The sequence below is a fragment of the Urocitellus parryii genome, chromosome 5, assembly GCF_045843805.1.
Source record: "Urocitellus parryii isolate mUroPar1 chromosome 5, mUroPar1.hap1, whole genome shotgun sequence".
NCBI lineage: Eukaryota > Metazoa > Chordata > Mammalia > Rodentia > Sciuridae > Urocitellus > Urocitellus parryii.
In genome coordinates, this window is record NC_135535.1 from 17,808,026 (window position 1) to 17,822,240 (window position 14,215).

Sequence of the window (14,215 nt, forward strand, 5' to 3'; positions counted from 1 at the left end):
CATTATTCCCTAAATAACGAAGTACAACAACAGTTCATATAGCTTTTACATTGTATTTTGGCATCATAAGTAAGCTAGGAATGGTTTAATGAGAAGATATGCAAATGCTACATAGATTTGTGCATCCATAGATCTTATTATCCATGGAGGTCATGGAATCAGTTCCCCCAGGATTCTGAGTGACAACTGTATCAATATTATCTTCATTTAATTTGCGGAGAAATGGAGAGACATTTCCTTAGGTCATATAGTCAGTAAATTGCAGTTGGAGAACTTAACTTCCAGTTGGTCTAGACTGCATGGAAAATTCTTACCTATTTGTTCACTATGTTATTATTTTCTAACCTTAGCTTAGAAATATGTATTTAAAATGCATATATTTAAATATACACAGGATGTCATTTTTAAAAGCCTCATACATTTTTCTAAAATTGTGTCTGATTTTTTTTTTCAATATTCATTGTTTGGAACTTTCTAACATGTTCTTCAAGCTTCTTGATTCTTATACTACTGCACTTAGGATAAAAGCAACAACAGCAACGACAATAAGAGATAATAGTAGGACTGGGGTTGTGGCTCAGTGGTAGAGCACTTGCCTAGCATGTGTGAGGCACTGGGTTCAATTCTCAGTACCTCATATAAATAAATAAAAAAAAGGCCCATTGACAACTAAAAAAAAAAGAGAGATAATAATAATAGCCTAATTATAGGCTAAACTTAGCACATTGCATGTGCTAAGCATTGCTTTAACAGAAGAACTTTCCATTTGTAATTGGCACTAACCTTGCGAGTTACTAGTTACTAGTGTTACTATTATTTAGAAATGAAGACCTGGTGGCCTAGAGAGGTGTAGTAACTTGCCTAAGTTACTGCAAATAGAGGTGCTGAGAGGACTGCTTGAGAGCAAGCCTGTTCCTTGATGCAGACCCATGACTGCTGCAGGGATGTACAGTTTTCAAAGGGTGCCTCCCCTTTGGCATCCCCTGGGAACTTGTTAAAAATGCACATTCTCAGGCCTCTTCCTAGGCCTAATGAGTCAGGAACTCTGCAGGTGGGGCCAAGTCTTTGGCACCTGCTACCACTTGAGAAGCAGCACTTAACAGATGCCTGCGATTTTAGAAGTTGGTGTCTTATAGTTATATGTCAAAGTGGAATTCATTGTGATTCATTCCTACCTGCACGCAGCACAGTTTGATCAGGTTCATTCTGCAGTTCCTCCCCTTTCCAATTCCTTCTCCCTCCTCCTCAATCCCCTTCTTCAGCTCCACTGTTTTCTGTTTGCATGAGATCCCCTCTTTTTATTCCTCATTTCTCTCTAGCTTTCACATATGAGAGAGAGTATTCTACCCTGACTTTCTGAGCCTGGCTTATTTCACTTAGCATGATGACCTCCAGTTCCATTACTGGAGGACATTACAAGCAGATGTTATAATTTCATTCTTTATGGCTGGATAATACGCCATTGTGGAGCTACACCACATTCTCTTTATCTATCCATAACTTGGCTGTTGTGAGCTGTGCTACTATAAACATTCTTATGTCTGTATTTTAGTTCTTTTGGATCAACGGGGGAATCTCATGAAGATAGAAGGAAGAATAGTGGAGTAGAGGAAGGAGATCAAGGGGAGGGAGGAGGAAGGGAAAGGGGAAGAACTGGGGACAGAAAGGGAGCCAATGATGTCACATGTCAAGATGAACTCCCCTGTTATGGACAACTATAGGCACTAATAGGAACATAAGGAAAAAATGCCTGTGACAATGACGTACTGCAAGCAAAATTACCATGAGACGCCAGGCCTGTGCGCTGGCTGGCTTTGTGCAAGAGGGTCCGGCAGAAGGAGGCCCTGAAGTGACACTTACTTTTGTTACAGCGAGGTCCGTATTTACTGGGGTCGGAGCAGAACTGGCACCGGGAGCCTTGGAAGCCGTCGTCACACATGCATGTCCCATTGCCACTGCCGCCATCTGCACACTGGGGGCGAGGGCAGGCCCGGTGGGTCGTCAGGACACACCACCAGCCATCTGGTCACCACAAACCCACTGAGCACCTACCGTGGGTGCCAGCCTGGCCAAGGAGTCACAGGCACCCACGTGTCATGGCCTCGCTGTGAACTCGGGTTCCGTCCCACTTGGAATGACTCTTTGGGACTCCTCGTGGGAAGTGCGGTCATCTTGGTATCAGATAGGACAATAAAACAGTGACCGTGAAGGGATCTCCTTGAAGGAGGGGACCACAAGGACGAACTGGAAACCTTCACGTGACATTTAAAAGATGGCAGTGCTAATATAGACCTTCAGATGTGCGCCTGGCCTTTCTTGCCCCCCACGCTCCCTTAGCTCTGTGACTCCCCAGTGTGAACTTGTCTGCCTCCTGCCTGCCCAGGTCCGGCAAGGCCAGATGTGTAGAGGGACACATGTCAGAGTCCAGCACGGTCTGCCTTCCCAACCACCTGGCCACCGTCAGGAGTCCTGGCCTCTCCCCATTCCTCCCTTCTGTGTGAGGTCCCCACTAGAGGCTGCGTGGTCCTCTTTCCCCTTACAAGAGCCGTATTTTACATGTGGACCATTAAATGCTCTGGTCTCTGATTTCCCACATGCTTCATGGCTACTTTCACCTTTGGCCTCCAACTGAAATGAGCTGAGCTTTGGCCTGTACAGCTCACTAGGTTTGGTAGATGGGTTAACAACAAAAGCAGTCACTGGGCAACACTATCAGATTTTTTAAAAGTACCATGAAGTCTTAGACCGTGACATCTCCCATAGGAGAAAGTGCCATCTCCCACAGACACTTTTTTTTTTATTCCCCTAGTAAAATCCAATTCTTTTTACTTCCTGGGAACAGTGATCACATTGTGCTCTTTTTTTTTTTTTTGGTTCAGCAGTTTTGGGAAATCATCGTGACCCTCGAGTTCAGCATTTGTGAAGCTGTGTGCGTGTCTCAGGGGCCTGTCCTCTCACCTGTCCGTTGCCAGAGCATGGATTGGAGAAGCCTCCTGGACATGGGCTGCAGTCGGGCCCGTAGAAGCCTCTGCAGCACTTTGGTACCTGAGAAGCAAAATGTGTGTTGTCCCTCGAAAGCCCAAGAAGAGGGCGGATTCCTCAAAGGAGACATGTCTTAATTTCCATTATTACAATAAACCGCATCGGGGCCCCTGTGAGCTTGGCTTTTCACTTTGGTGCATGACGACATGGCTAGTGCTCAGCCATCTGATCACCACAAACCCACTGGGCACCTACCGTGGGTGCCAGCCTGGCCCCCAAGCAGTGAGCAGGGCAGATGAGGACTGGTGCCCACAGAGGCTCCGTGGCAATCAGGGAAGAGTCCATACAGAAATTTAAAAAAGCAAAAGGTCTTTCAGAGAATGGTTTGTGCTGGGAAAACAGAGTACTGTGATCTGGTGGTGGCAGTGGAGGCTGGGGTCGGGGGGGGGGGGAAATGGGCAGGCCACTGTGGATCAGGCAGTGACACAGAAGGTGGGAGTGACGAGGAGACTTGAAAAACGAGTTAGCCCCAGAAAATCTGGAAGAGCGTCTGGAGGGCGGAATGGCAGGTGTGGATGCTCTGAGGCAGGAAGGTGGATGAGAGACAGGCAGGAGACTCAGGCAGGGCTCAGTGAAGAGGAATCGGGGTCTCAGGGAGATGTGATGCAGGGAGGGGGTGACCTGGTTGCCATGAGGAGGTTCCCTTGCAAAGTCCCACAGGCCACCTGTGACTATGGGCCCAAGAGTGTGGCCTTGGATCTGTCTCGCCTTTGGTGGCCTGGATGAGGGCCCTGGCCACACCCCCCTTACCTGCACAGTAGCATTACAGTATCGGGTGCAGCCTCTCTTCAGGCCCGTTCTGCCCCTGTAGACGCATTTTTGTGTGAAGAGAGCCTGGAAGACAGGCAGTGGGCAGAACATATCAGGGTCCATATCTGGGCATCACACCGCTGCTACAGACGCATGCCATTCTGTTCTGTTTTTCTGCTGATGTCAGAGCACAGGCCTCCCCAGCACCCCTGGTTCAGGTCAGAGCTCATTCACTCTCCTTTGGCCTGCTTCCTGGTTGGTAGACTCCAGGCCAGGGTCTGCACAGTCCTGGCACATGTATCTCTCTGCCTCTGCTCACGCCAGGGCAGACGCCTCTAACTGATCAGGGAGCACTTCCTAATAAACCCTGGATGTGGCCTAGCTCCCTTTTCTGATCTAACCACCCCAAGCTCCTCGTCCAGACATTTTGGAGTTCATTGCTATTTTGTGCAAAGATCCAGCAGCAAAAATATCAACAGCCTGAGCCGACCTCTTTGGAGCGGGAAGATTTCAATGCCTTCTGGCACTCATTCTTAAACCTTTGATGTCCACCCATAAGCATCCAGAACTACCACCTGTCGAGAACTTACATGAGGCCACACATATCACACCTCTGAAGTCATCAGTCTTCAGCTTCCTGTGAATGTTTTTGTGCCTTTTTTTTTTAATAGTTAAGGAAACTGAGGACCGCACAGGAGAAATCACTGTCTTTTTCACGCATATGCATCAGGTCCAGAGAATGAGTCTCATAACCCATTAACTTTAGGAGTCTCTACAGGTCTCAGCTGTCCAGCCTGACACAAAAACGCTGACAACCAGCTTCATCATAGGAATTTAGTTGCTGGCTCAAATTCTTCATGAGATAAATGCTTCTCCTATCAAGTTTCTCTCTTCCTCTGAGGCTCCCGCTTAAGAACCATGAGAACTTCTCAGGCTATAAAATCCTACAGTCTTCGCTATTTCAAGGAATTCCAAGGCCCCTGAGGAAGGGACATCCAGCCTCCTTGGGATCTCAGGATAACGTGGATCGCGGGAGGGGTGATTTGGGGACTCTTTGGCTCTCACTTGTGCAATCCCTTTCTCCTCTTTTGCTGGGCCACGGCGGGCAGGACGGTGGTTACACAGAGCCCAGATCATGACCACCAGGAATGCCAGCTCTGTGTGTTCTGGATTGTTCCCAGGCACACAGAGGGTGCTGCAGGTGTGCCTGCTTCAGTGCTGCTGCACAGGGCATCCAGGACGACGTCCGTGTCCATCCACATAGCAACCAGGGTGACACCAGCCAACCAGGTTTCCTTTCCTCCTCCCTCCCTGTTCCCGGCAGCACTGAAGAGCTCAGAGGTGATAGCTTCATTAAGAAAAACAAATATCTGCACCTATTTAATTTTGATGTTTGGCTTTATTAAATATTTCACAATAAGATTTCATTGATAAGCTTGCCAACTTCTGTAATAATCTATCCCAAGGATGAATGATATTTCTGGTTGAGAAATTCTTTCTTATAATGAACTTGGAGGCAGAAATTTCCATCATCATTTTTACCTTAGAACACTCTGCTCTTTGCCACCAATAAAGCACTTGGTATATGAGCTACAGGTCACTGCACAACTCTCTGTTTTCATTTTTAGACTGAATTTCTCAAGATAAAAACAAAACTAGATCCTACTCATCTTTACACCCCAGAACACTATGTCTAATATCTGATCGACCCTCAATAAACATGTGCAGAATTCAATCGAGCTTGAAAAGCTTCTGGTCGCTCCAGGGTCTTTCCCCTGATATTTATTTTATTTAAAATTGATGCATAATAACTAGACATATTTATGCGATACAGTATGATGTTGTATTCCACATTGTGGAATGATTAAACAAGTTAATTAGCATATCTGCTACTTCTCATGCTGTCATTTCTTTGTGGGGAGAACATTTAAAATCTATTCTTAGCAATTTTGAGATATACAGTTAATTATTATAAATTATAATTGCCATGCTGTGCCTAACCTCTGTAATCACTAGAACTTATTCCTCCTGTCTAACTAAAACAGTGTATATTTCTGGACATTTCTTTCATTTATTTTTTTCCTCTCCATAATAAGACTTAGGATCATAAACAAACATTAAAAATAGCAAATTTAAACACTGGGTTTTATTTAAGAGGGCGAAGCAGAGAAGAACCCTTCCTAAGAGGCTGGTTGATTTTGACATTGTGCTTGGGTTTTATTGATGCTAATACTGTTATTATTATTACCTACAGATGAAGAAAATAGAGCAAGAAGGTTAAATACTTGGTTTGGATGTGAGGTGTCCCCCCAAAGTTCACGTGTGAGACAATGCAAGAAGGTTCAGAGGAGAAATGATTAGATTATGAGAGTCTTAACCCAATCAGTGAATTAACCCCTTGATAGGGATTAACTGAGTGGTAACTGAAGTGTTGGGTGTGGCTGGAGGAGGTGGGAATTGGGGCATGCTTTTGCGCTATATATTTGTATTTGGGGAGTAGAGTCTCTCTCTCTGCTTACTGATCACCATGTGAGCTGCTTCCCTCTGCCACAGTCTTCCACCATGATGTCCTGCCTCACCTCAAGCCCCAAGGGATGAAGTGGTCTTCTATGGACTAAGACCTCTGATATCGTGAGCCCCCAAATAAACTTTTCCCCCTCTAAAATTGTTCTGGTCAGATCCTTTAGTGACAGTAGTGAAAAAGCTGACTGAAACAACTTGCCTGGGGTCCATGAGCTCGGATTCACACACAGATCTGTGGGGTCTCTGGCTAGCACCCCACACAGCAGGCTAAGAGCTAGTTTCTGTTACCCTAGTTGCATCGACATCTTTTAAAGAAGGAAGGTAGAAAGGGTGAGAAACCACACCACTGGGTTCCTTTGGTGATCTGTGGTTTCACGAAACTGTCACACTCACTGTGGGTTCAGAGTTGGCAGGACATTTGCTCCAATACACCAGGGAACAGCTCACACAAGAGCCCTGAAAGCAAAGACAGCAGGTCAGTACTGGTGTCCCTTTAGGGGGGACAGGGGGACAGCTCCATCTCTGGACTCGGATTCTCTCTTTGTGAAGGGGGTTCCACTCACTATAGTTCCCCAGGGGAGAAGAGGGAAGTCAGTGCTGGGGAGGGGTGTTTGGAGGAAGGAGCAGACCCTGTTGAGTAGCCCTTTCCACTGCCTCTTTCTGGATAGAACCAGCCGGTCCACAGGCCCAGCTTTCTGATCCCTCTGAGGGACAAAGTGTTACCACTGGCCGCAGACTCGGGGCCATGTTCTCTAGTGGGCTTAGCAGTACAAGGTTGAACACGGACACTCTGCCCGTCAGTCCCCTGGATTCTCCTCCATTGGTTCTCAATTCAGGTGGGACAAAATGGGGTGTTGGCCTCCAGGTCTCCAGATCTGTTCTCTGATCTTCTCTACCTGGCTTTGCCCCAGTGAGTTGACCACACAAAAAATGGCCTCTTGACTCTTTGCCAGCTTCCAACTGGCTTGGCTAATAGGAGGTACCAGCAGGGGACTGGTGGGTAGAATAAAGCAAGATCGAGGACTTCTTCCCTGTTCCCCTCTGCTCTGCCCCATCCCTCTGAGACATCCTGACAGACATCACCACTTCCGCTCTTCTGGCTCTCACTGGGTTCTGGTAACTCTGTACCCTGCTCCTGGGCTCCTGGGTCCTGGTGGAAATGGTGGCCCACCAGTGCTCCTCCCTGAAGTCCCCAGCATAACCTGTCCTTGGCCCTGTCCACAGCTCTGCAGTGGGCTCCGGGATGAATTCTGTTCCCCACAGGGACCCTAACTAGGAGCGTGATATTTATTAAACCTCTGAAGTCCAAACACACATGTGAGAAGGTAGCTATGAGTTCAGCCTGGTGAAAACTGAGACTTCTAGAAGGTTCCAGCTGCTCCTTCTCTTTGCTAGTCCTTAGTACCCACTTTCCCGAGAGTCTGTTTGGATGTATAACAGATCCAATAAAAACCACCCTAACGAGGCAGAACAGACACGACTGATGTTAAGACTAGAGCAAACAGGAAACAGTAGGGGAAACTTCTTTCTAAGGCCGACTTGGAGGAGTTCTTTTCCTTTAGCCACAGTTCTTTGGGTTGTAGCTTCAACCCACAGCTTCATTCTGTCCATCAGGGACATGGAGAATAAGCTTTTGAACAATCTGAAACAGAACAACTCTGCGACAAGGTGGGCAGTGGGGCTGCCATTGTCCCTCCACACACTTCCTGTCCGGAACTTGAATGGCAGCTGCTTGGGGAGGGCTCCGAGAACCCTTGAAATTATTGATTCCTACTCCCTTTTTCGTTTCTTTCTTAGGAGAGGAGACCACTTTCTCTGGCCTGTTTGGATCCTCGCCCAGGTCTAAGCCAGACGACGACCCGCTATTGCTTATCTCCAAAGAATGAACCAAACAGAAATCACTGTCAGGAACTGGCTAGGAGGCCGACCCTGTTGATAACCTCTCTTAAAAAGGGGTGACCAGAATGGGGTAAAATCCCCCTCGTGGCATCTAACTGGTACAGCCTCTGCTCAGGAGCCTAAAACATATCAGTCATGACATTAATTAAGAACTCCAAAATAAAAAAAAAAATCACCACAATCCCACGCCTAGTTCTTAGCTAGCTGTTTCTAGTCTTTATCGAGAAGACAATAAGATGAAATAAAATAAAATGAGGCCATTTTTCCTTGTTCAGTCCTATGTTCCAAATACTTCATGAGGAGAATCACTGAAGTATTATTGAAGTGTCCTGAAAATGCCCAGTATTGTAACTATTTGGGGGTTATGGTCTCCATAGGAACTTAAAGATGGCACACAGAGCAGTGTTGGAATTTGGGGTGCTTTGATTAAAACAGACTGAGCCAAAAGTTGCTATGGAAACAGGAAAGGCCATTAGAGGGCACAGAGAAGCTCACAGGGAAACAGACATCTGGTATTTGAAAAGAACTACAGAAAGAGAGTTCATTCACCAGACCAGAGCATCCACCTGTGGGGAAATTTCATCTTAAGTTCCTTTTAGAGAAACTATGGGCATGGAGCAGGGTGGTTCCAGGTGACCCGGGTGGGGGAAGGATGGAAATGGATCCTGAATCTCATGGGGGAAAAGACCCTGAGCTGACCCCAGTTGTGATTTAGTAAGTTGAATAGAGTCTCTCTAAAAATTCATATGCCCCCCCCTCCAAGCCACAGAATGTGACCTTACTTAGAAATAGGGTGTTTACAGATGTAATTAGTTGGGCTACAATGAGGTCACACTGAACTAGGGTGGTCCTTATATCCAAAGACTAGGGTTTTTTTTTTTTTTTTTTTTGGTTCTGGGAATTGAACCCAGGGGCACTCGACCACTGAGCCACATCCCCAGCCCTATTTTGTATTTTATTTAGAGACAGGGTCTCACGGGAGCTGCTTGGCGCCTTGCTTTTGCTGAGGCTGCCTTTGAACTTGTGACCACCCTGCCTCAGTCCCCCTGAGCTTCTGGGATTACAGGCGTGCACCTCCACACCCAGCTAGTGTTCTTATAAAAGGAGGAGAGGACACACAGGGATGAAGGCCACCTGAAGATGGAAATAGAGAGCCAAAGAAGGGTGAGGACTGCGGGGAGTCCAGAGCCTGCAAAGGAAGCATCACTCCGTGATTTCAGACTTCTGACTTCCAGAACTGTGGGAGAATAAATGCTGCGTTAAGCCACCAGTGTGTGGCAGTCCATTACGGCAGCACTAGGATCCCAACACACCTGTGCAGCATCGTTCATGAACTCCCCCTGGAAACGTGTGCAGAGTGGTTTCCATGGACCTCAGGTTCACTGCCTCTTCACAGAGACAGAACCCCCAGAGACAGGGCTCCTGTGGCAATGTGCTCCTTGTCAGTCTCTGAATTGTGTGCAGCACTGGCTGCTTGGGTCGGGGTGGGGGCTCATCGGCTGCATTTTCCCAGTTCTCTTACCAGCTTCATCTCTCTCTTGGTTTCATCGCATCGATGGGGCAGAATGGGGATGATGGAGGGAGGAATGAGCACTCCCGCCAGGGTGTAAATCCGGCCATTTTTGGCAGCGACCTCGATTTCTTCCATGGCCACATCGTTTGCCAAAAGCTGTCCCTGGAAAGAGGTGATAACATCTTTTGTTCTGTGCGGCAGGAGGGCCAGTGGTCCCTAGGTAGGTATGAATGGTAAAGCCTCACTTCAAAGTCCTCTATGTCACATTCCATCATCCTTGCTAATCCCCTGCCCCCTCCCTTTCCCTCCCACCCCTCTGCGCTATCTAGAATTCATCTATTCCTCCCATGCTCTCCCTCCCTACCCCACTATGAACCAGCCTTCTTATATCAGAGAAAACATTAGTACATGGATGAAGACACAAATTGGGTGTCAACATACTTTATATACAAACAGGAGATATGAAAAATTGTAGTATATATGTGTAATAAGAGTTGTAATGCAAAAAAAAAATCCCAAAGTACACGTATGAAGACATGAATTGGCGTGAACATACTTTATATACAAAATTATGAAAAATTGTGCTTTTATTATGTGTAATAAGAGTTATAATGCATTCCGCTGTCATGTATTTAAAAAAAAATAAAACCAATTTAAAATAAAGTCCTCTATGTCACTTAACTTTTTAGTGGAGGGAAGGACGCTAGCTTCCTTGGAAGCTGTCGGGAAACACTGAATCTGTTAAGCTAATTCTTGACTGACACCTGGCAGGGATATCCTTGCAGGTGCTGAGCTGGGACAGAGCTCCGCACTCAGCTGTCCCAGCTCTACAGCCTATGTGCTCTGGGTGAATTGTGCGACCTCTCTGGTGAAATGAAGATCCACCCACTCAAATACACTTATTGTCCTTGAATGATCTCTGGTCAGTTTTAGATACTGGGGATGCATTAGTAAATAGGCAAGTTCTTGCTTAGGTTCTAGTGGAGGCAGCAGAAGATAAACAAATTAGCAAAGATTTCTGATCTCCACTTTCTCTAGACCTGCTCCCCTGGGAGGATTAATGGCGACTTCATTCATCCTTCTGATGACTCAAGTCAAAAAGCCAGGGGTCAGCCTTGGATTTCTCTGTCTTCATCACCCATCCAGTCTATTACCAATTTTACTGGGTCTACCTCCCTTCAAAATGTATTCATCATTCAACCACTTCTTACCTGGGATGAGTCACCTTTATTCTTGATGCATTATTGACATCAAATCTTAACCAGTCTCCCAAAATGTATGTCTGATGTCGTCATTCCTCTGCTCACAATTCTCCAGTTGCTTCTCATGTCATTCAGAGAATCAGCCTTCTTTCCCTGACTTCACAGGCCATGTGACTTCCCTGGCCCTGCCTCCACCAGAAGGCCCCGCCCCTTCCCTCAGAAAGCCCCGCCTCCTCCACACAAGCCCTGCCCCTCCCTCCCGTTTGCTCCTCTGTTCCTGCCACCCTACCTCACTGTTCTTCAACAGCTCGGGCGTGCTCTTTGCCCTGTGGCTTTGCACTTGTGTTTCCTCTTCTATCTGGAATGTTCTTTCCCTAAGTCACACTGCTGTTCCTCCATTTCCGTCAAGCCTTGGCTCTGATGTATTCTTGGTGATGACTTCTTGTCACTTATCTAATACATCAGTCCCTTCCCTACTTCCTCTTCCTTTCCTAGCTTTGCTGCTTTCCTCCTTGCCACTCTGTGAGTCGCCTTGCTTTTCAAACATTTTCCTTGACTGTCTCCCTGTTTACCAGAGTGAAAGTTCCATGCAACCAGGACATTGGTCTGCTTGCACACTGGTCTAGCTTCAGGACCTAAAACAGTGGCTGGAACATGGGCAGCACTCAATATGATTCGTGCTGAAAGGCTCAGGCGGTCATGATCACCAACAGTGGTAAATTGATGGGCAACAACGACTCTATGCTGGCCGACTTTGCTGATGTTACCAAAGGGTTAGTGGAATAACACTTCCTTCTTTGAGTTTCTTTCTTTTCTTTTTTGGTACCAAGGATTGAACCCAGGAGGGCTTAACAACTGAGCCACATCCTCAGCCCTTTTTATTTTGAGACATAGTCTTGCTAAGTTGCTTAGGGCCTTGATAAATTGCTGAGGCTGGCCTGGAACTTGCGATCCTCCTGCCTTAGTCTCTAGAGCTGCTAAGATTATAGGCGTGCACCACTGTTTTTTAAATAAGTCATGATTCCTTCACCTTAGGGCCTTTGCCAATGTTCTCTCTTCAGTCCGGAACCTCTTCTACTCATTCTACCAAGTTCATCCTACTCATCCTCCAAGGAGTGGCCCAAGCATCACCACCTCCCCCAGGGTCCTTAACTTGCTGCCTGTCTCAGCCCCTCCTGTCATGGACTTTCACAGCCTTCTGCAATCCCTCTGGCTGGAATTCATTGCAATTGCAATTGCAATTAAATAATTTGCCGATTGCCTAACGAGTTGCTCAAAGCCTGTTTTCCCTGCTGGCACAGATGGTCTTTTTCACTTCTTTATCCCCGGTATCTAGGACACACCATCACACACACAGCTGCTCAGCAGATATTTGCTGAAAGGTGAAATAGTGATAAAGATCTTAAACCTGTGAGTTAACGCAGAAGCAGGGTAATGCCATCCTTATGAACAGTCATTCACAGAGCAAGAATGCGTGTGGGGGTGGGTGCCTGCCGTAGGGTGCTCACTTACGTTGCTGGTGGTGTTGAACCGTATGAACTGGTTGGCCATGCTCCTGATGTGAGGGGAGGAAACCAGAGTGGCCACTTCAAGCTGCAACAAGGAGACAACAATGGAGACATGGGGAGCAAATGCACAGTCCTGATTTCTCACAGTCCTTAAAAAGAAAAGGATCCTTAAAAGTCTACAAAATGAATAATAGGAGCTTTGATGTCATGAGTTTTTGTGGCTTTGAAGATTTCTTTGATATCAGACTCATTATTCACGACTGAGGGTTCACTCAGAGCTAAAGAGGAAGAATACACATCAAAAACCCTCTAGTGCCCACATATTGGAATTCAAGACTAGGACCAGATGTTTTGAAAGCAGGGAAAAGTAGCAGGAAGAGTAGGGCCAACCTGGGTAAAAGGGACAATGTGGTATCTGACGAGTTCCAGAAGCTTCCGAGAGCCCTGTAAGGGAACCAAAATACTTCTTTAGTTAATAAGGAAATCATTCCACTCCTACTCTTGTGGGAGTCCTTTAAATGACTTAATCATAAAAATAAATGATTCATAACCCCTTTATTGGGAAACCCAGGATGAGAATAAAGACATCTCCCAGATACCTAACATTCCCCAGACCTTCAGGTGGTGACAGGGGCTGATCTAAAAATAGAAATGCATGCTTCATTTCTTCTTCCAACAGCCCTGAGAGGCAGGGGCTGCTACTGGCCCATTTTATATGTGATAATACTGAGTTTCAAGGACACGTCAAAGGTCCAATAGCTTCAGGTTATGAGACTAAGAATTAGTCCAAGGTCTCAGTCATCCTGCTCTATTACCTTTCTGAATGTTGAAAGTTACGTTCTGCATTTTCTGAGGCAGACCTCCATTTATGAGTCTCTCACTTGCTCCATAAATAAACTACTGCTTGTCAGGCCATGTAATGGCCATTCTGGAATATAAGACCCCAGGGTTCTTGATCCCCTTTCCTTCCACAGGAAGGTCATCCCCTGTCAAAGTCCTTTCCAAGGTTTCTCTTGCTTCAGAAAACTAAAGTAACAGTGGAGAAAAAAGAGGGAACACAGAGGGACCAAGGCAGGATAAATAGTCCCCACAGGGAGCCCCTGGAGGAAGGCTATGGAGTAGGGGACCACTGTTGGGGGAGGAAGGTAGTGGTGACATCCTACAGCCTGTCTCACTCTCCCAGCTGAGCTGGAGCTGGGAGTGATAAGCTCCTTAAGTGACACAGTGCAGTCATTCTGACTTGGACAGGCGAAGGATCACAAATCCAAGACCCTACTCACTGCCAGGAGGTTGACCTTCTAGGGACATGTTCCCATACCTTGAAGAGCCAGGCTAAAGGAAAGCCCTGCTGACCTCAGGTTCCCCTCACTCAGACCGCCTCTGCATTTGGCCTTGGTCACTGTGCCAGGGAGTCACCTATAAGTCGTGTGTTACTATTCGGATATGCAGTGTTCCACAAAAGCTCCCGTATGAGCAATGCAAGCAGGCTCAGAGGTGAAAAGATTATGAGAGCTGCAACCTAATCATGGATTAAGCCACTTGAATGGATTAACTGGGGGACTGGCAGGTAGGGTGTGGCTGGAGGAGGTAGGTTACTGGGGGCTTGTCCTTGAAGTTTATATTTTGTCCCTGGTGAGCGAAGCTCTCTCTCTGCTTCCTGGTTGCTATGTGCAGAGCTGCTTTCCTCTACTGTGCCCCTCCACCATGATGTTCTACCTCACCTTGGGCCCAGAGCTATGGAGTCTATTGACCATGGACTGAGCCTCCGAAACCTGGAG

The 14,215-nt window shown here is 46.7% G+C and overlaps 1 protein-coding gene across 1 annotated transcript in view; it reads right to left on the bottom strand.

The window, feature by feature from the left end:
- Positions 1-14,215, bottom strand: part of Stab2 (stabilin 2) — a 154,639-nt gene that overhangs the window by 93,500 nt on the left and 46,924 nt on the right. The window contains exons 16-22 of the mRNA XM_026398214.2: positions 12,828-12,881; positions 12,442-12,522; positions 9,737-9,889; positions 6,709-6,771; positions 3,793-3,876; positions 2,959-3,045; positions 1,861-1,972 (exon numbers count right to left, since the gene is read on the bottom strand). Of these exons, the coding sequence (XP_026253999.2) occupies positions 1,861-1,972; positions 2,959-3,045; positions 3,793-3,876; positions 6,709-6,771; positions 9,737-9,889; positions 12,442-12,522; positions 12,828-12,881 (634 nt within the window). The remainder of the gene's footprint in view (positions 1-1,860; positions 1,973-2,958; positions 3,046-3,792; positions 3,877-6,708; positions 6,772-9,736; positions 9,890-12,441; positions 12,523-12,827; positions 12,882-14,215) is intronic.